This window comes from Triturus cristatus, chromosome 3_1 (genome assembly GCF_964204655.1).
Source record: "Triturus cristatus chromosome 3_1, aTriCri1.1, whole genome shotgun sequence".
NCBI classification, from domain to species: domain Eukaryota; kingdom Metazoa; phylum Chordata; class Amphibia; order Caudata; family Salamandridae; genus Triturus; species Triturus cristatus.
In genome coordinates this window covers 222,557,964-222,585,195 of record NC_140583.1, presented here as the reverse complement: position 1 = coordinate 222,585,195, position 27,232 = coordinate 222,557,964, and the positions used below count along the sequence as shown (strand labels likewise).

Below are 27,232 nucleotides of genomic sequence, written 5' to 3'. Positions count from 1 at the left end.
AATGCTTCACATCTGCACGCAGACGAGCTAGTGGGGGGGCTAAATTAGAGCTATAGAAACGATTCGGATCCGGAGTAACAAAAATCCCCAAATATCGGAAGCCCTCCTGTGCCACCGCTATGGTGCACCCAGCCGGAAGCCAGGGAACCGGGCCATGTAGCATGAACAAGATGGATTTGTGCCAGTTAATCGCATACCCGGAATATTTCCCGAAATTCGTGAAGATGTCAAGTACCATATTTATTGACTTATACGGGGATGCCAAATACAGCAGTAAATCATCCGCATATGAAGATATACGATCTTCCACATCAGCTGCCCAGAAAATCCCCCGCACCATCACATCTCGGCGCACCCAGGCCGTGAGGGGCTCCAACAGAAGGGAAAATAGAAGCGGGGATAGCAGGCATCCCTGCCTAGTGCCCCTACGCAGTCGAAATGTCCGGGACGTTTAGCCATTGACCCTCACCTGCCCCAGGACGTCCATAAGAGAAATAGTTTTTAAAAGGTATTCCTTTATTTAGCAAAAAGTTATTGGATTAGGAGAAGTGCAGAGCTATATAGCTGATACAATCCTGTGGTTTATTCACAATGATACAGTATGTACAGCCTACCTGTTTTATGGAATGTGTTTGTCTGACGATATTGTATTTATACACACATTCCTTTTATTAGGTGCATATGGGTTACAGCTGTTCATTTTAAGATCAATGCCTAGCTAGAAATGATGTACAGATGCAGACAAGCGTTTTAGCAGTTTTTTAATTCAATATTTTAAATGTACTACAATGATTTAAATGTTTATGACTGTTAGAATTGGAGGTCTCTAGTTGGCAGAGGTAGGTACCTTTGTCCAAATAGGGACCCTTGCTTCTAGTCAGGGTAAGGGGGATACACACTCTAGATAACCCCTGCTCACGCCCTTGGCAGCTTGGCACTAGCAGACAGACTAATCCCAAAGGCACTGTGTAAAGTATTTGTACCAACACTCACAGTAACACAGTGATAACACCACAAATGGACACCACACCAGTTTAAAAAAATAAAGTATCTTTATCTAAGCTTAACAAGACCAAAACGACAAAAATCCAACAAACAGTATGAAGGAAAATGACTTTTAAAAGGTTTCAGCAACTAAGTCTGTAGAAAACTATGGATGCGTGATTTCTTGCAAAGTACCTGTCGTTGCGACAAAAATTCACCAGGCCAAACAGCCGCAGCATTGGGAAGCATCGAAAAACAAAGATGCGTCGGTTCCTGACCCTCATGGATGCGATGCGACACTTCCGCCGTACACAGGGGAGCGATGCTTCAGGTCTGATCTGTAGGGGGAAGCGATGCCTCCGATCCTTGGGTGATGCGTCGGGGAAAATGTTTCCACACAGGGTTGATGCATGGAAATCTGGGATGAGTTGGTGAACAATGCAGCGGCGGCGCTGCGTCGATTTCCTCAGCCTCGATTCCTGGATGCGTCGATTCTTTCAGTGGCAACAGGCGATGCGTCGGTTTCAGCTGCGGTGCGGGGAGATTCTTCTCGCACCACGGCGTTGCGTCGGACAACCTGTCGCAAGAAGAGCGATGCGTCAATTTTCTTGTTGTTGCGTTGCTTTCCAGCTCCCAGTTGCTTAAACAACCTCCAGAGGCCACACACAGTCACAGACACTCCTGGTAGGTCAGAACTCCCAGCAAGGAAGTTCAGGGGAGCAAGGGGTGATGTCTTTGTGTCCCTGAGACTTCGAAACAGGAGGCAAGCTCTACTCAAGCCCTTGGAGACTTTTCTCAAGCAGGGGACACAGCACACAGCAAAGTCCTTGTCTTTTCCAGAAACCGAAACAGCAACTGCAGGCCAACCCCAGACACACAGCAAGGGCAGTTTTTCTCCTCAGTTTCTCCAGCTCTTCTCCTTGGCAAAGGTTCCTCTTGAGTCCAGAAGTAGTCTTAAGTTCAGGGCTTTTAGGTCTGATACTAATACCCCAAAATGCCTTTGTTCTCTTTGTGCAGAGAAGCCCTGTGCCCAGTCAAAAACAGTTCTGTCCTCGCTGGTGCAGCTTCCTGGCAAGAGGTGGAGACAGCATTGTGGAAAGCAGACCTGGCCCATTCAGGTGAAAGAAAATCTCCTCCCCCTACTCTAAATGTAACCCAGGTCTATTCAGCCCAGTCCTGACTATTCAGGCTCTGTGGAGCCGCTGCTCCTCCCCAGCCTCTGACACTCCAAACCCAGACAGTCAATCCACATCCTAGCAGAGGCACACTGGATGGTTAGGCAAGAAAATACCTACTTTCTAAAAGAGATATTTTTAAACACAGAATGTAAAAATCACCCTCACTAAAAGATGCACTTTAACATTCTGAGTTCAGGCATACTAAACTTTATTTTCCTACCTTGTTCCCAGGGTAGTTATGTTTAAAAGATGTCCTAAACAAACTCCCCATTCTGCACTATGGAAACAGGTAGCCTTGCAAGAGTGAAAAACGAAATTGGCAGTAGTTCACTATCAGGACATGCCCTACATATCAGGGCATGTCCTACCTTTCACAAACACTGCACCCTGCCCACAGGGGTACCTTGGGCCTACCTTAGGGGTGACTGACATGTAAGAAAAGGGAAGGTTAGGGCCTGGCAAGTGGGTGAACTTGCCAAGTCGACATGGCAGTTAACAACTGCGCACAGACTGCGTGGCAGGTCGGAGTTTGCGGTGGCAGTTCGGAGTTACTGCTTCAGGACTACTCGTGTGGGTGGCACAATCAGTGCTGCAGGCCCACTAGTAGTATTTGATTTACCAGCCCTGGCACACTCAGTGTACTCTACTAGGGACTGACCAGTAAATCAAATATGCCAATCGGGGGCAACCAATCACAATAACAATTTACACAGGGAGCACTTGCACTTTGACACTGATCAGCAGTGGCAAAGTGGCCAAAGCATCTCAGCCAGCAAAAACGAATTACAGCGCAGCATCAAAAACACAGGAAGTAGAGGCAAAAAGTCAGGGGAAACCACAACAAAGATCCCAAGTCTAACAATGGCAATGGCGATTTATACAGGATTGTGTATGTTACTACCGGCCTTGATAAAGCAGTATGTCCAAAAGCACATGGTGGCAGTAGCTGTGTGCGAAAAGGATCATTTTGTGGTGTGTTGGAATGTAGTTCTGTGATATACAATTTCAGAAATATTTGTTTGAAGATAATTCAAATTCAGAAGCTTCCAAATACCTTGTAGGGACATTTAGTATGTCATCAGTAAAGCCCAGAGATGTGCCACTGAAGGACCGTCATAACGAGTAGACAGCATGTCCTCAGGAGTGCCCAGAGAGAAGTCACTAATGGCTGTTCATTTCAGCATTAAAGAGCAGATCTCTAAAAAAATGTGCCACTGATGCACCATGAAGTGAGTGAGGCCGTGCATGTCCCCGGGAAGTCCAGAAATATTTCACTAATGGGCAGTCATGTCTTAATTAAACAGAATGTCCCCACCAACGCTCACAATATGTCACAGATGGGTCCCCCTGAGCATGGAACATCCCCTAATCTCTCAACTAACCACATTCATGAACTTCAAATATGTTTTGTGTGCATTAAGACTATACAAAAACAAAAAACAAAAATTTAAACCATTTCATTTGTTTCAAATTCCGCAATTTCTACAAACGTCATACAGAATGACTTTGCCAATGTTTGAAACATAGATGCTGCATGAAAGCAAAGTTCCACACCAACAGAACTCCTCTGGCCGGAAGTGCTACCACCGCTGGTATGTTGTGAGGTGGTGAACTGACTTGCTAATAAATTGCACAGACGTTTAATTTTCAGTATGTCTCCAATGCATACTAAACTTAGGTGTGGGGTCCGTTTATTCATAAAAAGTCCTGACGTCAGCAGGACTGTACCACTATCAGGACATTTACAGTGGATTCCACAGAGGACACCCCTGAGCCTTGTTGGACGTAACACACCACCATAGGGTTAAAAATTAATAGCCCCCCCACCCTTCCTCCCCCATGAAGGAAACAAAATGGAGGACAACGAACGCTCTGACTGAAAATGACTTCGAAGCAGTATTGCGAACGTGCTCAGTATGAATTACTAAATATGAGGCCGGACATTAATTCGCAAGTGCACACATTTTCTGACACGAGAGCCATGACTGTTAACAGTATTGATTAAGCACTACTTAATGTTATTTTTTTGTTGCGCACATTTTAGCATAAACGGTGGACTCATTGAAATGCGTACGTTATAATGAAAATAGATTTTGCAAAGAGATGGATTATCCCTCTCTAATTCCAGATCATATACCAGTGCCTTACTCTTTAGTTTAGGGTCAGCAACTCCTAGGATGGTTTATAGATTTTTGTTTTCAATCTGTGACTGACCATTAACCTTTGACCTGTCCTCTGTCCTTCTTTCTTCTCATATTATATAATCACAATAACTGCTGATCTGGGCAACATATGATACTTTACAGAATCCCGATGGCACAAATACTCGGAAATCAACCTTTTTCGGGTTACTCTGTTTGGGCAAAAAATCATATGTACATTTTCGTGGCTGTTAAATTGGTGCTTTTGCTTTCACTGTCTAAAATGTGTCTGCATTACACAAGACGCTCAGGAGAAAAGAACCTCTAATTCAGCACCGCCACATTACTCGACATGATTTTAACACACATATTTTTGGGGGCAGTTTTCTTGATTTTCCGTTTTTATAATGCACAAATGTAAGAATTTTCTGATTAACAAATTGTCAGGCCCGCTTTTCTGCGTCATCATATCCTGTACAAGACATGCTTTTCTCCACAGCGTTAGACGCCCTCTGCTAAATTAACAGACTTTTATCGGCTAAAGTAGCCAATTTCACCTGAAATGGGCGAGTAAAATAAACGGGAAGGCGACTGCCTAGGGACACATCCCTAAAATATTCAGTGGCAAATTAACCTGATAAAATATTCATGTGCTTTAAAAACTACGATTTACACTGCAGTTCATTTTATTTTATGACGCAATATTTCTGGCACGTAAACAGCCTTTTACAAAACAACATCCTCTTCATGTAAAAAAACTATTCCAGTCAGTAATAACTCAAAACGTTGTCACGATCTAGTTCCCATAACAAGACCAAATATTTCATAATTAAATAATATGTATTATATTTATTCGAGGGGTTCGAGGAGCTGGGACACAGCTGTGTGAGCAGTGAGCCCATCACACACTAGAATGTAACTATATAATTATAGCGTCTGAAGGGTGTAATAATATCTATTACACTCGTTGTGGTCTTCAAGAATGTGTGTGCACCAGCTGTGATACCGAGGCACACCACGCGTCAAGCCATTATCGGTCTCTGAACTTCGGAACTTAGTTAATTATCCAAACGTTGAACATGCTGCCCCCTGGCGCTGGTTACAGGTGTCACACATACAAATGGCGCCCAGAAGCAGTCTTCTTCCAAGGATCTAGGTTAAGGCAGCCATATCAGGACCCTCCAGCTCTTCTGCCTGAGATGTCAAACCAGTCTTCACCCATCCTTCTGACTCCAATGTATGTGTTCACTCTTAGGGTGCAAGGGGTAGCACCGCTGGACCTCACTGAGCAGCAGGCTGCTATGAGATGGCAAGGCCTGAGTATGCATTTGTGAAACCTGGAGACTCTTCTGGTCTCAGAAGGATTTACATGTCATCTGCGTACTGGCAGCGGGTCAAACCTATCTACGGGTTTAGATGGGATGTGGCCTCAGACAGACTATTAATAGTAAGGCGTTGGTTGTACGACACTGGCACCACGCATATATATGCCCTTACTACCTGTACCATGCATATGCCCTTACCGGTCATACCTTTACAACGTAATTTGTTGTAAAGGCATGCGTGGTAAAGGCATATTCGTTGTAAAATAACGCGTGGTACAGGTAGACGCATTGTAACAACCACGTGGTAAAGGCTATGCATGGTAACAGCCACGTTGTAATGGTTGTTTCCCAGCTACAAACAGTTAAAAAGGTAAAATGAAAGAAAGTGGTGGAAGAGATGGGATGTGGTTCATTATGAAATGGGGCGATCCTTTCAAGCCATTACCATGGATGCATATTAAAGAGAGCCAAAGGAGAAGGGTGGGTTGATGTACCACGTCATATGTTGCAGATGGGCCAGTAGGATGAATGTGACACCTCCAGTTCAATCGTCTTTGGTGTCAGATCATACAGGGAGCAATGAGTTGTGAGTCAGTCTGTTGACAAAGCCGAAACTAACTTGGGAAATGGTAAGGACATTTTCGAACTCGATGAATGAATTGTGACAACTGAAAATGTGCCCCTTCAATCAATTTGTCCATAAAGTGTTTCTCAGTAAATTGATCTATAGCTCTCTGGGTTAACATAGTCAAAACGTCTTTATAGGCTGGCACTTTTAGCTCACTAGGATACGCTCCAGATCAGAAAGAAGTTTGACGCCAGAATAATCCACTTCCATGGGCCTCTATTCTTCATTATATCTGTAATACACAGATCTCCCAACTAGATCGTGGAGATGGTCAGGGGACTGAGGGCCATATGTATGAAGCAAAATTTTACTCGCAAACGCTGCGAATCGCAAAAAACAGCATTTGCGACTAAAATTTTTCTAACCGCGATGTATGAGAAATTCTCGCTTCGCAAATATAAGGAATCGCTAAAATAGCGATTAATCACACTGCGAATCAGAAAGTCTGCGAATATTGGTTCGAATGCCAAAATTGCGATTAGCTCCTAGCAAAAATCGCAATTTGAAAATTCGCAATTTTGGTAATCGCAATGAAATGTATGAAAAATTTGCAAATTGTGATTTCATCATATTCGCAAATTTGAGAATCACAATTACCACCAAGTCTGAGCTGTGGTAACCCGGTGCAAACTATTTAAGGAGGCCCACAATGCAACAGATTTTTCCACAATGGCTGGGCTGTATGTGATAGCCAGGAGGCTGCGAATCAGAGCTGCTGCACAGAGGAGGAGACGCCAGGAGAGGATCTTTCGTGCACGCATAACCCTGTTCGAGCGGACTGCGGACGAGACCCATACAAACTACAGGCTGGATGAAGAGAGCATCTTTGATTTAATTGAGGAGCTCAAACCTATCCTTGAACACCGCACACACAAGACACACACCATCCCCACGCACATCCAGGTCCTGTGCTCACGGCATCGCTTGGCATCAGGTAGCTTCCAGGGGGTGATAACCTCAGCAGGAGGGGTCTCACAGAGTGCACTGTCGCGCTTTTTCCACGCGTTCCTTGATGCCATGCTCTAGAGGCTGCATCACCAAATCCACTTCCCCAGCACACCACAGGCACTAGACCAGACCAAGCAGGAGTTCTATCAAATAGCACAATTTCCCCACATGCATAAATGGGACACATGTCGCAATATCCCCCCCTTCCCAGAACGAGTATGTGTTCAGGAATCGCAAATCCTACCATTCCCTGAACATACAGGTGGTGTGTAATGCCAAGCACATCATCACCGACATAGTCGCAAAATACCCAGGCAGCACGCACAACGCATTCATCTTCCGCCACAGTGGGATACACCGTCGACTCGCAAGTGGGGAGTTTGGTGAGGGATACCTACTAGGTAAATGCATTTGTACAAAGGACACACAAGTACAGGATAGCATTGTCAGGACAGTGTTTAACCATATTCCTCCCACCCCACAGGTGACAGTGCGTATGCGGTCCGTGACTTCATTCTGACTCCCTACCTGAATCCTGCCAACGCTGGGGAGCGGAGGTACAACAGTGCCCACACAGCAACCAGAAGTGCCATTGAGCGGACCTTCGGGATACTCAAGAGCAGTTTCAGATGCCTACATAAGAGTGGAGGGGCACTACAATACAGCCCCTAGACCTGTTGCAAGATAGTGGTAGCATGTGCCATGCTGCACAACATCGCCACCAGGAAAGGCACCCCAGTAGAGCTCATTGAATCGGATTCATCCGATGATGAGGGGCCAGCGCCAGGACGCATGCCAGCCGGTGTTGTTGGTGCAGCTGCTCGGCGCCAGAGGCGGGATGAGATTACACGGAACTATTTCTAGGTAAGAATATATGACACAATGCTAAATATCAGTTGGGAGGCAGTGTTTTATTTCTTTAACTTCTGGAGAAATGACGGCACACAGCCTGTGTTCCCCACAATGTATAGTCAAATGCACAGCACATGTTATTATCACAGTGCGATTGCACAATCCGGAGCAAGTGTCCATGTGAACTGTGTTGAGGCACCCAACTCCTGGTCCAACTTAGTACACCTCAAGTGCGGCGCTGTCGTGCCGGAGCTCCTGGCAGGGGGTGCACAGTGCCCTCCTCACATGTCTCAGTAGCCCTGCTGTGACGCCCACTACGGCGCCTCTCCGGGGTGGGGGCGGGGGGTTAATGCTGCTCCTGCCTGATTGTGCGTCCTCATCGGTTGGAGTGAGGACTCCTGGTCCTGTAGTGCGAGCTGCCCGCAGCTCATCCACAGTAGATGTGATCTGTACCAGGGCCCTTGCCACGTCCTAGCTGTTGTGTGCCACCTCACGCTGCATGCATATGCTTCGCCTTGACAGCACATTTGTTGCTGAGGCCAGCCGGTTAACTGCCCGTGTGTACAGGTCTAGGTGCTGCATCTCCCTGTGCCTAGCAGCACGATCGTCCCTCAGTTACGCAGAGTGCCTCCAGGGCACCCGTCATGCCCATGAAGCCAGCCCTGACCTCCCTCTGTAATGAGCGTATGTTTTTTGCCTGCAGGTGCTGTACCGCCAACATTTGGCCCTCCAGCCCGCCGAAGACTGTGTCCTCTCTTGGGGCTGCTCCACTGGTGGATGGACGTGCCCTGCGCCTTGTTGCAACTGGCGGGATTGGATCAGCACGGTGTTGTGGCTCTGGCTGTGCTGGGACTGGTTCTACATCGCCATCTGTGTCCTGGCCTTCATCCTCCAATGGGGGCAGTGGTGGCACTACAATACGCCTACAGCGTTTTGGAGGGATTACTGGCCTGTCCTCCTCCTCCGTTTCCTCCTCTTGCTCTGGTGCCTCTGGGTTTTGTGATTCGTCCTCTCCTCCTCTGGCTAGTTCCTGTGTTTCTGATGGTGCTGTGGACGTAAATGCATACATTAATTTTCTGTCCAGACTTGCACTTGTCATGCATTCAATTTCACTGTTTGGATTTACATGGGTACTGTCTGTCTGTATTTTGCCTTTCCTGATGTGCATATGTTGTTAGGTACTGGCTGGGTGTAAATGCACCACTGTAATGTGCATGTGACTACATCTCCCATAATGCATTGCTGTGTGTGCTTGGGTACCTGCACTGGAGTTTTTGTTTGATTCTGCCCATGGGTGCTACTGGGTGTGTGGGGGTAGTTGAGGAGTATCAGGGGGGTGATGGCATGCTTCTTACGTTGTCTTGGTGCCGGGGGGTCGGAGCTGTCCAGGTCGGACACGCCCATCACACTCTCTGGTAGCAGGGTCCCCTCAATCAGTTCCTCAAGTGGTGTGGAGTCAGTGGCGGTGGACGGCCCAGCACCAGTCTTCTTTGCTTGCTCCAACCTGGCAGCCACCTTCTCCTTGGAGCTCTGGCGCATGTCATACCAGCGCTTTCTTAGATCTTCCATGCTCCTGTGGGTGACACCTACTGCATTGACTGTGCTGGATGTCCGACAAGACCCGGCGCTTGTGTGTCTCCGGCACCCACAGGGACTTCTTCCCAAAGAGCAGTTCGTGGCTTATCACCATTTCCTGTATCAGGACCTCCAGTTCAGTTTCTGAAAACTTATGTTTTCTCTTCCTACCTGTTTCCCCCTGCTGCTGTTTGTAACGGCTGGCCATGTCTCCAGTGTCTGCCATTGGTTCTTGCACTGCAGAGTTCCCTCACCTCCACTCCTTCTCTCACAATGTGCTTCAGAAACTCAGGTGCAGCATGGGTAGTCACACTTCCTGGTTGTGATGTCATCATGCTGCACCTGAGTTTCCGATTCTCTAATTTGCGAATTTCGCAAATTTGCGATTTTTCCAGATAAGGAATCGCTATTTCACATCTTGCAATTAAATAGCGATTTTTACGGAATCGCTATTTAATTGTGATTTTTTATATACATCCCGTTTTGCGATTCTCAACTTGCGATTTGCTAAAAATCGCAAATTGAGATTCGCAAAAGGGGGGTTTGATACATATGGCCCTTAGTGCTATATATGCATGTGGAGAGTTGGGAAGTGCATGTGTTTGTACTAGTTCAGTATCAACTCGGTCAGGACTGCTGTTTTGATAGTTTGAGTTTTGAATAGCCTGTAGTTCCTCTTAAGGGCCTTCTATGATGGGATCATGCCCTTGACCGGTCTCCTACGTTAAGACACCCGAGAGTGAACTTCCATGCAGACCTTGTCATGAAACCCCAGGTTAGTGATTTATGGTCACAGTAGACCAGGAACTCGGTGTGATTTCAGACTGGCTGCAATTGACCATAGGTTGGTTACACCCAGCGGGTTCATGGAGGTCAAAGATTCTAACTTAGTTTTTTTATAGTCTTGGAAATCGCAATCTTTTAGGGTTTCTAAAGCAGCTACTCTGGGTCACTTCTAAAGCTCCCGGGACCTCTAGGACAGCAGACAGGGGCCAGAACTCACTCCAGAAGAGGCCATCAGCAGGGTCCAAGCATTACTGGTCAATCAGTCACTTCAGCCTAAAGGCCTCTTGTATCTTGCTGTGTCCCTGCACCAGACTAGCTGATCAGTACCAACTGGACCTAACCTAGAGTCTCTGCTGGCCTCTGCTGGGGTGAGTCCTAACCTTAAAGTGGTGCCCACCAGGTCCTGGACCCTTGGTGCTGTTAGAGTGTAGTTCTCCTGTCCCCAAACTGCAAACGTGGGTCTTTGTACTCCAGGCAGAAAATTGGCAAAAGGTTTGTCAAAGTCAGTGATTCCATTGAAGCTGCAGCATTAGAATTGCCGGTTCGCCTCAGATTTGTGGTATGCCTTAAAGAAGGAGATCTGACTTCTAGATAAAGTTTCTAAGTCCGAACGAGGGCTTCATTGGAACGGATGTTGAGCCGCAGCTCATAGACATCGAGGCCTTTGAACTACGCCTGTTTGGAGCTTTCCTGTCTTCATTGAAGAGTGCACCGGGACCCTGCTCTTCAGCAACACGCCATGTTTGAGCCCCGCTTCGTATCCAGCTTGTAGCTTGCCCAGCCGACAAGCTCATCGATGACCACTTTTTGCTTCATAAAATCTTTTAAGTCCGAAGGCAAACTTTCCACCGGGACGAACTGGATCCCTGTATTACAATGATCTATTGGGGCAGGCCTTAAATTCTGGATTTGACCCGGTCTAGGGTGACAAAGTAAGTGAGGTTGACACTTTGTGCTTTTTGGTGCTATCTTTAATTCAAAATGTATATCTCCGGTTCTACTAGTAGGATTTTTCATGTTTTGGTGCCATTTTATTTATTAAAATGTGCTCTATTTTTTTTTAATTGGCTTACTTTATTGCTGTTTGTGTGCTGCATAAGTACTTTACACATTGCCTCCAAGTTAAGCCTGGCTGCTTTGTGCTGAGCTACGAGAGGGTTAAGCACAGGTATATTTAGTGAGTTTTGTGGTTCACCCTGACAAGGATTGGGATCATCATTTGAGGAGGGTTCACACCCCCCCAACTAATACTTCAATTTCTTATAAATACACCCAAATGAAATACATTAATCTTCCTTTACCTGCTTGCAGGGGCTAGGTTTGTGGGCACAGAGGGTTTGGGAACGAGAGACTTCATGTACCTAGTCTGAGAACAGAAGGTTTGGGACCAGGTTTTGCCTGTCAACAGCTCCCGTCTAAACCACAGGCCAGATTTAGCACGATGGAAGGCCCCAGATCCTACCATCTTATTGACTGATTAAACTCTAAAGTATGAAGAAGAAATCAATAAATGTAACTTATTAGAAGCCATTAGCAATTCCTCATTTGCCACACAAGAAAAATGCAAAGGATTTTACTATGTTGTCATCCACGTGATTTTAGGGAAATGTAGGTATTTTCCCAGACTCATTATCTGCCCCGCCCCCCACATGTTGCAGCTGTGTATTACCTCTTTACCGCAATCATTTCATATACATACTTCCTTCCACCCAAAAGCATACCGGAACGCGACAAAAAACTTATAATGTGTTTCCTGTCGATAGTGGAGTGTGGCTCGAAAAGCGTAATGACATTTTTCATGCAGCTGTAATTCAATGATTGCACCATAATGCTACCACTGTAGCAGCCGGCCGCAGAGGAGAAATGCAATTACAAGCACATTAGACACCTCCATAACTTGTTCTTAGAAAGCACAGCGTCTGCAGCGGTTTAGTCTCCATGGTCTAGTGAGTCTTTACATCCATCAGTTGATTTGTTATTTGTGGGTTTTTTTTCTTCCTGGTAACGGTAGTGTGGCTTTACGTGCTCATAGAGGAGCCATTTCATTACAGCAGTAAGATGGCCTTTCCCAATTATCCTAAATTCATGCTTTCTTTGTTGAGACTTTTAACCCTGACTTAGTGGTTAGTAGGAGGTTGTAGGATGCACACTTCAGAATTAACCAATGCTTGGTACATGAACTAGAATCTGATGACACAAGGCCTGCCAAATTTAAGACGATGGAGCTTAAACAAATTTTTGATTTTTCAGATATCAAGCGTTATGTCTAATTCAGTGGTAAAACAAATTCACAGATTTTGCTGTCTGATTGACAAACATATCTCATCGCCTGTACCCACCTCGCCCAGGATCTTCAATCTATGGTGGTTGCCCTCAAATAGACCATGTTTTAGCACTGCAAATGTGCAGGCATGGAGGTTTAAGCCATTTCAATAAGGCATCAATGTCCTTGCACTAGGACTAAATCAAAAACACGACTTTATTCTGTTGAGACACTAGATATGTTTACTAACTTTGGTCTACCGGGCAGGAACAAGATGATATATTAATAGACTGTTTGGATTTCTAACCATTGATTTCAAACAGTGCAACAGTCCAGAGTCTTATGGGTCAAGGGAAAGTTTAGATGAAGATAATACATTATGAATGTCGCATTATAAGCTTAAGGATGGTTGTTCTGCTTTTTTAGATCTTTGGGGGCTGGTGGTCCAGCAGCTATAACTGCAAAATCCCTTTAACACCTGGGACCAATGTAGTTGCACTCCCCAGCCACTGCATGAAGTTCTCTCTACCGCCTTCATGGACCCTTTATCGACAACCTCATGGTTGATTATAACACAGATCAATTTTCCATGCTTAAAACATTGATCATCCAGAATTGTTACCCTGCTTTCTCTCTAAACCAAAGCACATATTCCGTGCAATTGATGAAGGGAGAGCATGGCCGTTTTTCCATTTCCTCTCAGTACATTCACCTTCTTAGTTAAGAATTAGCTTCACCCCCCTCCATGAATCGGAGAATTCTGTGTCAATCTCTGCTCATGGTCCCCCTTTCCTGACTTGTAAATTGGACAGAGCATTACCGACGACTGTCTTTTATGGGAAGTCCATCTTCCATTAATCCTTAAAATCCCCATGTCCCTCGCAGTTCTTCAGACCCAAAATAAAGCTGCTCTTGAAGAACTTTAAGGTCACTTTAAACGTTTGAATGAGGTGGTGTAAGCGTAGAACTTTCCTTGCATTCTGAGATTCATTTTTTGGTTCCTGTAAAGCTCAGAGCCAGACCATGCTGAAATCACAACAAACAAAGTTAAAGCAGGAAGCTCAATTAGTGGTCTCCTGCTTTCACTTTGATTGGTGCTCGGAGAAACAATCTCTACAATGTTCCATTTCCATCGGTACCTTTCACAAGTGGAGCTCTGCCTAGGGATCAACCAGATACGGTGATTTCCAAGCAGACATTCACCCGCTAGCCACCAAGGAATAATTTTTAGGGGGGGTTAACCCCCTTGGTCATAGGCTAGTGTGCCCCCGCAAACCAGGGCACAAAAGTCTTTCTGCCTCCCGAGCCCACCCCCACTCCTCCACTGGGTTGATGAGGGAGGGGGCAGAAAGTCCACTAGACACGAGGGAAACAATGTTGGTTAAAGAGAAAGGATTGGGAGGCCCACACTGGCATTCTAGCCATGCCCCACCCAAACAAACTCCATCAGTCTTTCTGAGCCCCTTGGGGTGATTTTAGTATTTACCACAGTGAGGTTCATACCTATTTGTTCCTTTGGTTTTTTAAGTAACATACAATGAAAGTGTCCTGATGCCAGGGGGATGCAATTCAACGCATTGGGGGCATTCTATGAAAAGGGTTGATCAAGTTTATTTTCCTTATTTAAAAATGATATTTCAAGAAGTAGCAACACCGAACTCTGTAGTTGGCGCTATCCACCATAGTTGGTTAGTTTCAGGGCAAAATATGATGAGGTGTTAAAGAATAAGGAGCCTTTTGGGTAGGGGTAGGTGTTTATTGACTCTTAGGCAAGGCAATTTAGGATGATAAGAATTGTGGACATAATAAATTGCCTTGTGCCGGTGACCATCCTGAGTCCAGCATGTGAAACTGCTTAAATGTGGGTCTGATGAAATCTGGGAATACCTATGGGAAGGGGATTTCCATAGTCTTGCCTTGATAACACCACAGCTTCTATCAATGGTTTGAAATCATTTTCTGGGATGAAAGGCCCAAAGGAGCTTTAGTTGATGCTAGGCCCCCTTTGATGAAGATTTAACGTGTACTTACAGGTTCAAGATCTTGTTAAAATAACCATTGCACAGTGTTGGGGTGGCACAGTATTGGGGTGGCACAGTGTTGGGGTGGCATTTCAGAACACAGCAAGCTTCAAGCTAAGTTTCAAGTTAGATATATAAATAGGTAGCTAGAGCTTGAAATGTAATTACATTTGCAATTTAAACATATCTGATGTTACAACAATATCACTGTGGGCACTAAACCAAGCTGGGGGGGGCAGAAGGTGTATGCAGATGTATACAGAATCGACAATGGGCTCCTCCATTGCCAATGAAACACTGCATTTAGGTGCAAGGATATCTAATATTTCCTCCTGTCTGTACAGGGATGAAGGGACTTTAACTGAAATACGAAATTCATAATGAAATACATAGCATAATTGATAACAAATCCCAATAAAGCAGTTATAACTCCTAAGCAATCAAGTGAAAGAATTACAAGACATAAAATGGACTCTGGTGACAAAGGTGAAATTAACAAGCCAACAGGGTTTATGACGTGTCACTTTATAGAAAGTTATGAAAGAACAGCTCAGCTCAGCGGTTTATGGCTAAGTAATGAACTGCAAATGGCACTAAAATGCTCTTCACTGTATTTCATACTCCGGCAAATTAATCGGGGTGTCTGTCTTCATATGCATTGTGCAGCGCTCGTCGCGGAGTCCTACACAAATTGAGTTACATTTTTCCAGAAACAATGAAATCGTGCTTCTGCATACCTAACCTCACATCAATGTTCTCTGCTGATTAAGTGCGGGGTGCAGCCAAACTTCATCAACTAGAAAGGAGACTTGGCAGAGCGTGTGCTTTTTGAGGGCGAAAAGCAACTCTGGGCTCTGTTTTGGCCACGTTGTTCAGAACAGTGTCCCTTTAATGTTTTCAAAGTTCAGGAATCTGGGTGGTGACATTGGTGAAACCCTGACTTTTGCTCCTTAGATTTTTCTAGTGTCTAAATCCTGTTTCATTCCAGCTAAAAATTCGCAGGCGAGGGCTTTCCTAGCTACCAGAATCAGAGGAAAGTTAGGCCTCCATAGGGTTTATTTAATAGCTCCTGGACTGGATTCGTGATTTTGCCATGGCTCTTATCAAATATTTGCTCACGCGCCATCGGGGAGTCAATGGGACTTCAAGGAGCTAGTACTCCTCCCCAGTCTTCCTGCAGATGCACCAGCTCCCAATGCGCTGGACTATTCATTTTAATGCACAATGCACTTAGCGTGATTCTTTCCCAATGAATGGACCTGCTCTCCTTGCCCCATACTTTGAGAAATATTGAATGTGTTGGGGCTTGCTCTGTTCAGGCATCCAGGTTATGCTGCCTAAGCAGCCAAGAAAAGCTGAAAGCTACAGTCATTATGAAAGAAACTTTAGATATTGTTTTTTAACCTTCTCACAGGCCTGCAGTAGCCTGGTCACCATTTCTTGTTCTATTCAATGAGCACCAGCAGAGACCAATGGGTGGCTGAGCCCTGGACGTAGAGCATAATCTAACAAGACAGCTCCTTGACCAGCAGGCCCTGCCTGCAGAGTCCATTGCTAATCCTGGTGCTCTCAATGAGCAGAAAGCAGACCCATGGGTGGCTGAGCCCTGGACGTAGAGCATAATCTAACAAGACAGCTCCTTGAGCAGCAGGCCCTGCCTGCAGAGTCCATTGCTAATCCTGGTGCTCTCAATGAGCAGAAAGCAGACCCATGGGTGGCTGAGCCCTGGACGTAGAGCATAATCTAACAAGACAGCTCCTTGAGCAGCAGGCCCTGCCTGCAGAGTCCATTGCTATTCCTGGTGCTCTCAATGAGCAGAAAGCAGACCCATGGGTGGCTGAGCCCTGGACGTAGAGCATAATCTAACAAGACAGCTCCTTGACCAGCAGGCCCTGCCTGCAGAGTCCATTGCCATTCCTTGGTGCGATGAATGAGCAGAAAGGATACCCATGGGTGGCTGAGCCCTGGACGCAGAGCATAATCTAACAAGACAGCTCCTTGAGCTGCAGGCCCTGCCTGCAGAGTCCATTGCCATTCCTTGGTGCGATGAATGAGCAGAGAGGAGACCCATGGATGGCTGAGCCCTAGACGTAGAACATAATCTAACAAGGCAGCTCCTTGAGCAGCAGGCCCTGCCTGCAGAGTCCATTGCTATTCCTGGTGCTCTCAATGAGCAGAAAGCAGACCCATGGGTGGCTGAGCCCTGGACGTAGAGCATAATCTAACAAGACAGCTCCTTGAGCAGCAGGCCCTGCCTGCAGAGTCCATTGCCATTCCTTGGTGCGATGAATGAGCAGAGAGGAGACCCATGGATGGCTGAGCCCTAGACGTAGAACATAATCTATCAAGGCAGCTCCTTGAGCAGCAGGCCCTGCCTGCAGAGTCCATTGCCATTCCTTGGTGCGATGAATGAGCAGAGAGGAGACCCATGGATGGCTGAGCCCTAGACGTAGAACATAATCTAACAAGGCAGCTCCTTGAGCAGCAGGCCCTGCCTGCAGAGTCCATTGCCAGCAGGCCCTGCCTGCAGAGTCCATTGCCATTCCTGGTTCTCTCAATGAGCACCAGCAGAGACCCATGGGTGGCTGAGCCCTGGACATAGAGCATAATCTAACAAGACAGCTCCTTGACCAGCAGGCCCTGCCTGCAGAGTCCATTGCCATTCCTTGGTGCGATGAATGAGCAGAGAGGAGACCCATGGGTGGCTGAGCCCTGAACGTAGAGCATAATCTAACAAGACAGCTCCTTGAACAGCAGGCCCTGCCTGCAGAGTCCATTGCCATTCCTTGGTGCGATGAATGAGCAGAAAGGAGACCCATGGGTGGCTGAGCCCTGGACGTAGAACATAATCTAACAAGACAGCTCATTGAGCAGCAAGCCCTGCCTGCAGAGTCCATTGCTATTCCTGGTGCTCTCAATGAGCAGAAAGGAGACCCATGGGTGGCTGAGCCCTGGACGTAGAGCATAATCTAACAAGACAGCTCCTTGAGCAGCAGACCCTGCCTGCAGAGTCCATTGCCATTCCTTGGTGCGATGAATGAGCAGAAAGGAGACCCATGGGTGGCTGAGCCCTGGACATAGAGCATAATCTAACAAGACAGCTCCTTGAGCAGCAGGCCCTGCCTGCAGAGTCCATTGCCATTCCTTAGTGCGATGAATGAGCAGAAAGGAGACCCATGGGTGGCTGAGCCCTGGACGTAGAGCATAATCTAACAAGACAGCTCCTTGAGCAGCAGGCCCTGACTGCAGAGTCCATTGCTATTCCTGGTGCTCTCAATGAGCAGAAAGGAGACCCATGGGTGGCTGAGCCCTGGACGTAGAACATAATCTAACAAGGCAGCTCCTTGAGCAGCAGGCCCTGCCTGTAGAGTCCATTGCTATTCCTTGGTGCGATGAATGAGCAGAGAGGAGACCCATGGATGGCTGAGCCCTAGACGTAGAACATAATCTAACAAGGCAGTTCCTTGAGCAGCAGGCCCTGCCTGCAGAGTCCATTGCCATTCCTGGTGCTCTCAATGAGCACCAGCAGAGACCCATGGGTGGCTGTGCCCTGGACGTAGAACATAATCTAACAAGACAGCTCCTTGAGCAGCAGGCCCTGCCTGCAGAGTCCATTGCCATTCCTTGGTGCGATGAATGAGCAGAGAGGAGACTCATGGATGGCTGAGCCCTGGACGTAGAACATAATCTAACAAGGCAGCTCCTTGAGCAGCAGGCCCTGCCTGCAGAGTCCATTGCCATTCCTTGGTGCGATGAATGAGCAGAGAGGAGACCCATGGATGGCTGAGCCCTAGACGTAGAACATAATCTAACAAGGCAGCTCCTTGAGCAGCAGGCTCTGCCTGCAGAGTCCATTGCCATTCCTTGGTGCGATGAATGAGCAGAGAGGAGACCCATGGGTGGCTGAGCCCTGGACGTAGAGCATAATCTAACAAGACAGCTCCTTGAGCAGCAGGCCCTGCCTGCAGAGTCCATTGCCATTCCTGGTGCTCTCAATGAGCAGAAAGGAGACCCATGGGTGGCTGAGCCCTGGACGTGGAACATAATCTAACAAGACAGCTCCTTGAGCAGCAGGCCCTGCCTGCAGAGTCCATTGCCATTCCTGGTGCTCTCAATGAGCAGAAAGGAGACCCATGGGTGGCTGAGCCCTGGACGTGGAATATAATCTAACAAGACAGCTCCTTGAGCAGCAGGCCCTGCCTGCAGAGTCCATTGCCATTCCTGGTGCTCTCAATGAGCAGAAAGGAGACCCATGGGTGGCTGAGCCCTGGACGTAGAACATAATATAACAAGGCAGCTCCTTGAGCAGCAGGACCTGCCTGTAGAGTCCATTGCTATTCCTTGGTGCGATGAATGAGCAGAGAGGAGACCCATGGATGGCTGAGCCCTAGACGTAGAACATAATCTAACAAGGCAGCTCCTTGAGCAGCAGGCCCTGCCTGCAGAGTCCATTGCCATTCCTGGTGCTCTCAATGAGCAGAAAGGAGACCCATGGGTGGCTGAGCCCTGGACGTGGAATATAATCTAACAAAACAGCTCCTTGAGCAGCAGGCCCTGCCTGCAGAGTCCATTGCCATTCCTTGGTGCGATGAATGAGCAGAAAGGAGACCCATGGGTGGCTGAGAGTTCTAATAAAACAGCACAACATGCAGCAACAACCAACGCTACCTTGGCAGCTGACCCTCACTGTGCCAGTAAGCCCAACCTGATTTGAGGTTTTAAGACCCTTAATGATGGTGGAGGGACTGCATTGCAATAACTCATTCCTTGGGGGGGTTGCAGAAAACACGCACAGAGGCATGATGGTGTGATGCTGGGTATTAGGGCCGACCTAAACATTCTGCAGTAATAGTACAACTGCAATCACGAATCTATAAAACCCAAGCCAACCAAGCTAAATTGGTGGGTAGCCAGGAGAGGTTTTTAAAAGTGAAAAAACATCAACTGTATCCAGATCCTTGTTAAAGAGGCACGCTGCTGGAGAAATGTCCGAATCCTTCGATTGTGACAACTCAGAGTTGTAAAGCCCACAAAATGCGGAAGGCAAAGGAGCTTATCAATGCTCAGGCCTTTCCATTCGTCTTGAGTGCCTATGACAGTCTTGGACATTGTCAAGAAGCACAATGATCTGCCTGAACCTCAAAGTGAAAATTCAGAGGGATCTCGCCATGTCCTGTAAGCCTGGCGCGGCATCCGAACTGGATCTTTGTATCCATATCTCGCCGCTGAAACTGGGCCTGCAGCAGTAGAAGGTTGCATGTCACATACAGTAGCTGATCCCGAAGGCCTCCAATGCAAGTGCAGACTCCTCAAACCCAACTACGGGATTCCAAGTATTACTGTTCCTGTAACTACAAATAGAGCATCAGGTGCAGTGCCACCAAGTCCTGGGTTATTACTGGCTCAATGCTCACAAATTATAGCTGTTTTTTATTTTCCTTCCTTGCACCAAGACCCACTGCCTGCTCGAAATATATCAATAGCATCGTGCTGAGCTCAAAAGACCCATGTCTTTGACAGAGTGTTCCCCCAATTAGCCCATCCCATATAACCTTCTATGTTATGTTATGTGAATTTGCAGAGCGCAGACAATCACCAGTGAGGATATCCAGGTGCTAGTAAAGGTTTGCATAAGGAATGATAACACAAGAGGAGATGGACTTGTTTCTATCTAACAACCATATCACAACACAGCAGCTACTCCAGGAGGTCAACATTGGGTAATAAAGGCAACTGCCGCTAGCCTTCGGTCCCCAGCAGTAAATTAAACAGCAGAGAATGATGGAAGATGGACGTACCACTAGTTCTGGCATGTTTATGATCAGCTGTATGGGTAGCTTGACATCCGGGTCATCGGTGTAGTCCATAGGCACAATGTTGGGCGCTAGTTCATAATATCGGCTGTGCAACCTACAAGCAAGAAAATGCAAATGTTACTTCATTTAGTTTGTTCGGTCTCTTAAACAATTATGTACACTTTTCACAAATGTGACTACAGAGCATGTTGGGTGCTATTTGTTGTAACTTGGGCATGCAGTTTCTGCACTGTTTCCTTTTCAGGGCCCTATTCACAAAGGTAAATTCTTGCCCGGGCCGTAATACTGAAGTGCCCCGAGCGGGGGCGTAATGGGCGTTAGCGCCCCTGGGGCACTTTGGTATCACAGAAAGGACATCAGTTCTTGTGCATCCCTTTCTGTAACACAGATACTGCTGGTGCTCATATAGCGGCAGTACTATCACCAGAGAGTGTTACCTCATTTGCATGGGGCATGGCCTCAAGAAAATGAGGGAAACTCTTTAGCTCTGCACCCCACCATATTATAGACACGGGCGCAGAGGCAAAGAAGCAGTCAGGCGGCACACTGACAGAGCGCCACCTGAAAGGTGGCGAGCAGTCAGGGGGCCCCCTGATAGCAGCCCTCTGGAGTGGGGACAGACATACCCTTGCATGCGGGTGCAGTCACTCATTACACCCGCCTGCAAGGGTATCTCAAGTCCTCCTCAAAAGTGCAGGCGGGCTGCCGCTTACACAGTTAAACATGGAGGGTCTGCTTCAAAGCCGCTCTGTATTTCATCTAAATGAGCAGCCTCCAGGGCAGCCCGACTTCGGGGCTGCCCTGGGGGAGCGCTTTCAATATAATACAGCGCACTCTCCATGCTAGCACCCGGCGCACTTTTTGAAAGATATGCCAGCTGCTAACAAGGCAAATGCACTGCATTTCATAATACAGCCCCTGGTATTCAGAAAGGGATTCCTGTCCGGCGTAAACCCATTTATGTTTGCAGAGCTCTCCATCATGACTACATAGGTCTTTGTACCGGTAAATCCCACTCGATGGGTGAGAAAAGGGGCCTTTCAAGGCATTCCTAAGCCTGGATAGCCTTGGACGTTTCTGAACACCTGTACACTAGTGCACCTGTGTGCAACCACAAACTCCTTTCATCCCCCTTACTACGCTAGAAGGGGTTAGAGATTTACTCCATTTGAGTAAACCCCTTTCCAGGGTGGGAAGAGGAATGGCTCACGCCCACATTTGCTGGGGGCGCTGGGGAAGGAGATGGTCTGCCGCCAAAAATATTTTGCCAGTGCAGAAAAAAGTGTGCTTACACAGGGGATCCTATTCTTTCTGCGCAGAGTCCGCCGCGGTGGAGAACTCTGCACAGCGGGAAGAGATCCAGACGAGGAGGACCCTTGAGCTTCCCAGGACTCTGCATGGGACCCGAGCCTGGCGCAGGGTTACACCTGGATTCTTGGGAAGGTTTTTAAACCCCACACATTAGTACACCTATACTCACACATACGTGTAAATCTGTTGAATCTGACCCTCCGAGTTTACATCTGAGAGAATATAAAGGCGAAGGATTGAGCAAAATGTAGTTCCACAGCGAGCAACCAAAGCAGCTCCAGCATTTGGAATCAATATTATTTTCAGACAGTGGCGGCTTGCAGTGGTAACGCTGTGGGGCAGAGAGGCTGGGCGGTGCTGGGTCAGTTGCGTAACGAATGCTTAAGGGGCACCCCTGCAATGTACACAGAGGGGCTTCTGCTCCGGATTTTATCCGGAGCGCTCAGACCCGAGTGCCGTGCTGAGGGGGCCCCCTGCAGCTGGGAGCCCCCTCCCCCGCACCGCGGGGAATGCGGGGGCCTGTGTTACGCCCCTGGGCTGGGTGGGGGGTAGTGGAGTTCCACATACAACGGCAAATATTTATTTATTTATGTGTACCTTTGCCGTCGTATGTCGGACTCCACTACCATCCCCACCCAGCCCTGCACCCGCCACCCCGCCCCACATCGTTACCGCTGCGCCCTGTTCTCTGCATATTCATATTTGCATCAGGAATTGACTCTGGACGTGCACCACATTTTTATGTTAAGACTGAGGTAATTGTTGTTAGGAAACTGGCAATTGATATGGGATCTTTGCCAAATGAGAAAATGCATATTTGCTACCAAAGTTTTCACCTAAACATCTATTGTTATCCACTTTGCACTTAATTAAGTCACACAATTCCAACATTTGCTAGACCTAAACCTAGTTCTCATGAGATGATCCAATCAGGTTACAGCTGGATGATACAATTGTGTGCTAGTTAAGTTCTCAGGCCCTTACAATACAACTTATCTCAGCATCCTTCAAACTTGCCCTATCCGTAGCAAGATGAGACACGGGGACCGGACTGTACTCTGCAGGTGGCTCCATGAATGTCCTACACATTAAAGCATTCAGTGATTATCACAAGAAAAAGAAAACATGTATTGACATGGGAAAGAAAGCAAGAGAACATTGCAGTCCATATTTAGGACTCCTGCTTCACCTAGCAATAGCATGTTCACGTGTTACAAAGCCAAGGTGGCAGACTATAGGAGCCACTTACACTAAGGTTTATTTTCCCACTTCCTAAACGTGCCCTGGGCAATATGTGAAATGCTGCAGAAATGTACATATGTAGAAATACACTATTTCTATAGAATGTTAGTAAAATGTTTTACTTGATAACATCATACATTTGTATTACTTTGTTTTAACTTTTATTTTAAACAAAGTGGAAACGAATGTAAATTCCGCAAATATTTTGAACTATGATTGTAGTACCATTTGACAAAAAATATTTCCCACACTGTTCAACTGTTTTGTAGTTATCATATTTTTTGTTTTGAAACCACACATTTATAGATTTGAAAATGATACTGAAAAGCCTATGAACATTATCCTTTTAAAGCTGCGAAACTAGAGTTGTTTAACAATGCTTAATATAATTATTATACTTTGTGCGAATTGAATTATGTTTAATATTATGTGGCTGTGTCACAATTTACTGGGAAAATTAGCAGCTCTATTATAAAATGGAATTGGATGTTTTTATTATGTTGCAGATTTTTTAAAATACTTTAATTAGGATAATTTTCTGAAAATGGGAAAATGTAATCTGGTTTTGCTGCACTCGGCTCCACTAACCAGTGGCTAGTCAGAGTCCTTACGTGGTACAATTTAACATGACAATTGTTGTTCAATGTCTGCAATGTAACTGGCGATGTCTGAAAACAGTGGCGGCTCGCAGGGCTAATATGGAAACAGCAATGTTTATGTGTTAAAAGATACTTCTGGGAGGAGCCTAGCGCGCATCCAAGATGGTCGCGTGAGCACAGGGCTCCCCGGACCCTTGCTGCTCCTCGGAATTTATCCTGAGAATATCCTGATGTGGTTTATGGAATCTGGCAGATGAAGACCGGCTGAGCACGTATCTCTTTTCAGAACTCGAATCGGACCTGGGAATCCTGAGCTGTCGTTGTTTGAACTTTTGGGACCCACCCGACGGAGGTGCCCGGGGCGAGGGTGAACCGTGGAGCCGTGTCGCAATTGAACAACAGCGGCTGCAGTGCGGTGCCAGTGGCCGCTCTACCACTTTCGGTTTCACTTTCGGACTTCAGGGGGCTGGCCTGCGAACGCACTTGATGTGGCGAGGTGTTTCCTTGGCCTCTGCACGAGGCCTTGTCTCCACCTGCCACGAGTGTGCCCATCGCCTTGGGTCCCCCCGCACCGCTCTCTTGTGGTCCCTGGTGAGGCGCTGGTCTGCGGTGCCGGTGCCCCTACGACTCTTGATCGGCGGTCCCCTTCGGTATCCGTGACCACATGGGGGGCAAGGGGGGCCCCGAGGGGCGTAAGACTAAGGCCTCCCTCCGCGGGGGACCGGTCCAGGCCAACAACATGGACCGCTACACTCAGGGCAGAGGGTCCCCTGGAGCGACCGCCCCCCCCCCGGATGCCGCCGGCGGTGGCACGACCGTCTCTCCGGAGCTTTCCCTGCAGGACATCATGGGCGCCATTGATGGCATCAGGGAAACCATCGCCACGCAATACGAGGCCCTGGCCCGTAAAATCGACACGGTGGCAATCGATGTCACCTTAATTCGGGCAGACCTCTCCAAAACTAACGAGAGGGTTCAGGCTCTCGATGCGCGGACCTCCACCCTTGGTGCGGATGTGTCGGACCTGCAGGCCGCGCTGGGTGACATTAAGGCGGTCAACGATCATATGGCTCGGCGGCTGGAGGACTTCGAGGGACGGGCCCGACGCAACAACATCCGTGTCATAGGCGTACCGGAGTCCTCCGACAACCGCCCGGTTGACCTCCTGGTCGAGGAACTCATCCTCCAACAGTTGGCCCCTGCAGGCCTAAGCAAGTTCTTTGCCGTGGAGCGGGCCCATCGAGTTCCGGGCGGTCGGCCGCGGCCGGGGGCCCCCCCGAGGCCTATCGTGGCCAAACTGTTCCATTATAGAGACCGAGATGCGATTCTGCAGGCCTCACGGGTCCACGGCCCGGTTCGTCATGAGAACTCATCCATTAACTTTTATCCGGACTTTACCCAACTTGTCCAGAAACAGCGGATGGGATTCCAGGGGGTGAAGCGTCGTCTCCGTGAACTGGGCCTAAAGTACTCTATGCTCTACCCTGCAAAACTCCGAGTGGAACATGAGGATCGGACTGCCTTTTTTGACTCTCCTGTGGCCGTGAGTGACTGGCTGGACTCGCTGCCGGACAGAGGTGGCCGTCCCGGGCCCTCTGCAGGCGCCGAAGGTGACGGGTCCCCTTTGGAGTGACTTTTGGTCCTTGATTTTGCCATTTTGCACTGTTCAGCTGGGTTTTACTTCTTTTGTTCATTTTGTCTCGCTAGGACCTGTGTGGGGGGCAGGCGGGGACGGGTCCCTTTCCTCCTCCGGGGTCTTTTCGTAGAATGGGGTTAGGAGGGCGACAGGCACACTGCAAGTTGGGGGGGTTTTCTGGCCCGCAGGGGTGCAGGGTGGGGGGAGTTGGTTTTGGGGGGGGGTTGGGGGGAGGGAGGGGTTGTTTTGCTGTGTGTTTTTCGTTTGCAGGGCGAGGTACTGATTTTTGTCCAGATTCGGGAACTGTGCTGCTGAATGGGGGGCCTTTGATCTATTGGAGGGGATGGGGGGGACGGGTTGAGGCTGATGTCATGGAACGTCAATGGGTTGGGGGACCGTATCAAACGGGGTGTAGTACTGCAGTATTTGCGCCGTCTGACTCCTGATGTGGTGTTTATCCAGGAGACGCATCTGGTTGGTAATGTTTGTCATGCAATGAACAGGGGGGGATACCGCCTCGTGGCCCATTCTGGTTTCACAACTGGTTCCAGGGGGGTGGGCATTCTCCTGCGATCCTCACTTCCGTTGGATATCACTAGGGTAATCTCGGATGACAGAGGGCGCTATGTGTGTCTGACTGGGAGGTGGGAGGGGCAGCCCCTTTCCTTGGTCTCAGTTTACGTCCCCCCGGGCCTCCAGAATTCCACCTTTGCGGACTTGGGTCGAATGCTGCTTGAACTTCCGGATAGTCTTTTGCTTATGGGCGGGGACTTTAATTCGGTGGTTTCGGGTGACCTGGATCGTCACCCACCCAGGGCCCTCCCCGCTGCCCAGGCATGGCTTGGTGGACTGCTGGAGACCTTCGGTCTGGTAGATAGTTGGAGATTAATGCATCCGACCCAATGTCAGTACACCTTTCACTCTGGGGCGCATGGGAGTCTTTCTAGGTTAGACTATTTCCTTATGCCCGCGGCACAGACTGGTCGGATACGAGAGATTAGGCACCTGGCGCGGGGTATCTCCGATCATTCCCCGCTGTGGTTGCTCTTTGACACCGAGTCGCGGTCTGCAGGGCGGATCGCTCCCATCAACCCGTGGTACCTGCGAGACCCTACGACTCGCGACAGTCTGGTTAAGGCTATGGACCAATACTTCCTTGAAAACGAGGGGTCGGTGTCGTCCGCAAGGTCCCTGTGGGAAGCCTTTAAAACCGTAATCCGCGGACACGCCCTCTCCCAGATAGTGGTGGCTAAGAAGCATAAGAGTGAGGCAGTGGTGAAGCTGGAGACTGACATCTCGGGGCTGGAGTCGGCCTTGGAGACGGGTGTCACTCCGGACGGGCTCCATGCCCTCAGCCTGAAACAGTTTGAATACAGGTCTCTTGTCACTGACGCTGCCAAAACGATGTATAGGGAGCAGCAGGGTCGATTGTATGATGCCGGGGACAAGGCGGGAAAGTTGATTGCGTGGCTGGATAAGAAGGAGAGAGTGAATCGTGTGGTCCCGGAGCTGCGTGTCTCGGATGGAGTGTGTCTGACTGAGCCTGGCGAGATTGTGGAATGTTTTGCTGACCACCTCCGGGCCGTGTACTCCCCGGTGACTGATAGGGACGAGGAAGACTCTTGCCTTCTGCTGAGGGATATTGCTTTGCCCTGCCTGTCCGTCGAAGACCGTGAGCAGCTGGACGCCCCCTTGTCTGTAGATGAAATTGCATCTGCGATTCGGTCCCTTCGTTCGGGCAAGGCGATGGGTCCCAACGGTCTGCCTATTGAATTATATAAGTTGCGCCCTGATAAACTCGCGCCCTTCCTCCGTCGTATGTTTCAGGAGTCCCTTGAGGCAGGCTCCCTTCCTGACGACCAGCGTCTGGCTACGATAGTCGTGATCCCCAAGGACGGTAAGCCACGAGACCGCTGTGCCTCCTATA

At 48.1% G+C, this 27,232-nt stretch overlaps 1 protein-coding gene across 1 annotated transcript in view; it reads right to left on the bottom strand.

Annotated features, from left to right (window-relative positions):
- The window catches only part of CIB2 (calcium and integrin binding family member 2), a 489,646-nt gene that overhangs the window by 127,286 nt on the left and 335,128 nt on the right, over positions 1 to 27,232 (bottom strand). The window contains exon 3 of the mRNA XM_085646306.1: positions 20,500 to 20,611. Within this exon, the coding sequence (XP_085502432.1) occupies positions 20,500 to 20,611 (112 nt within the window). The remainder of the gene's footprint in view (positions 1 to 20,499; positions 20,612 to 27,232) is intronic.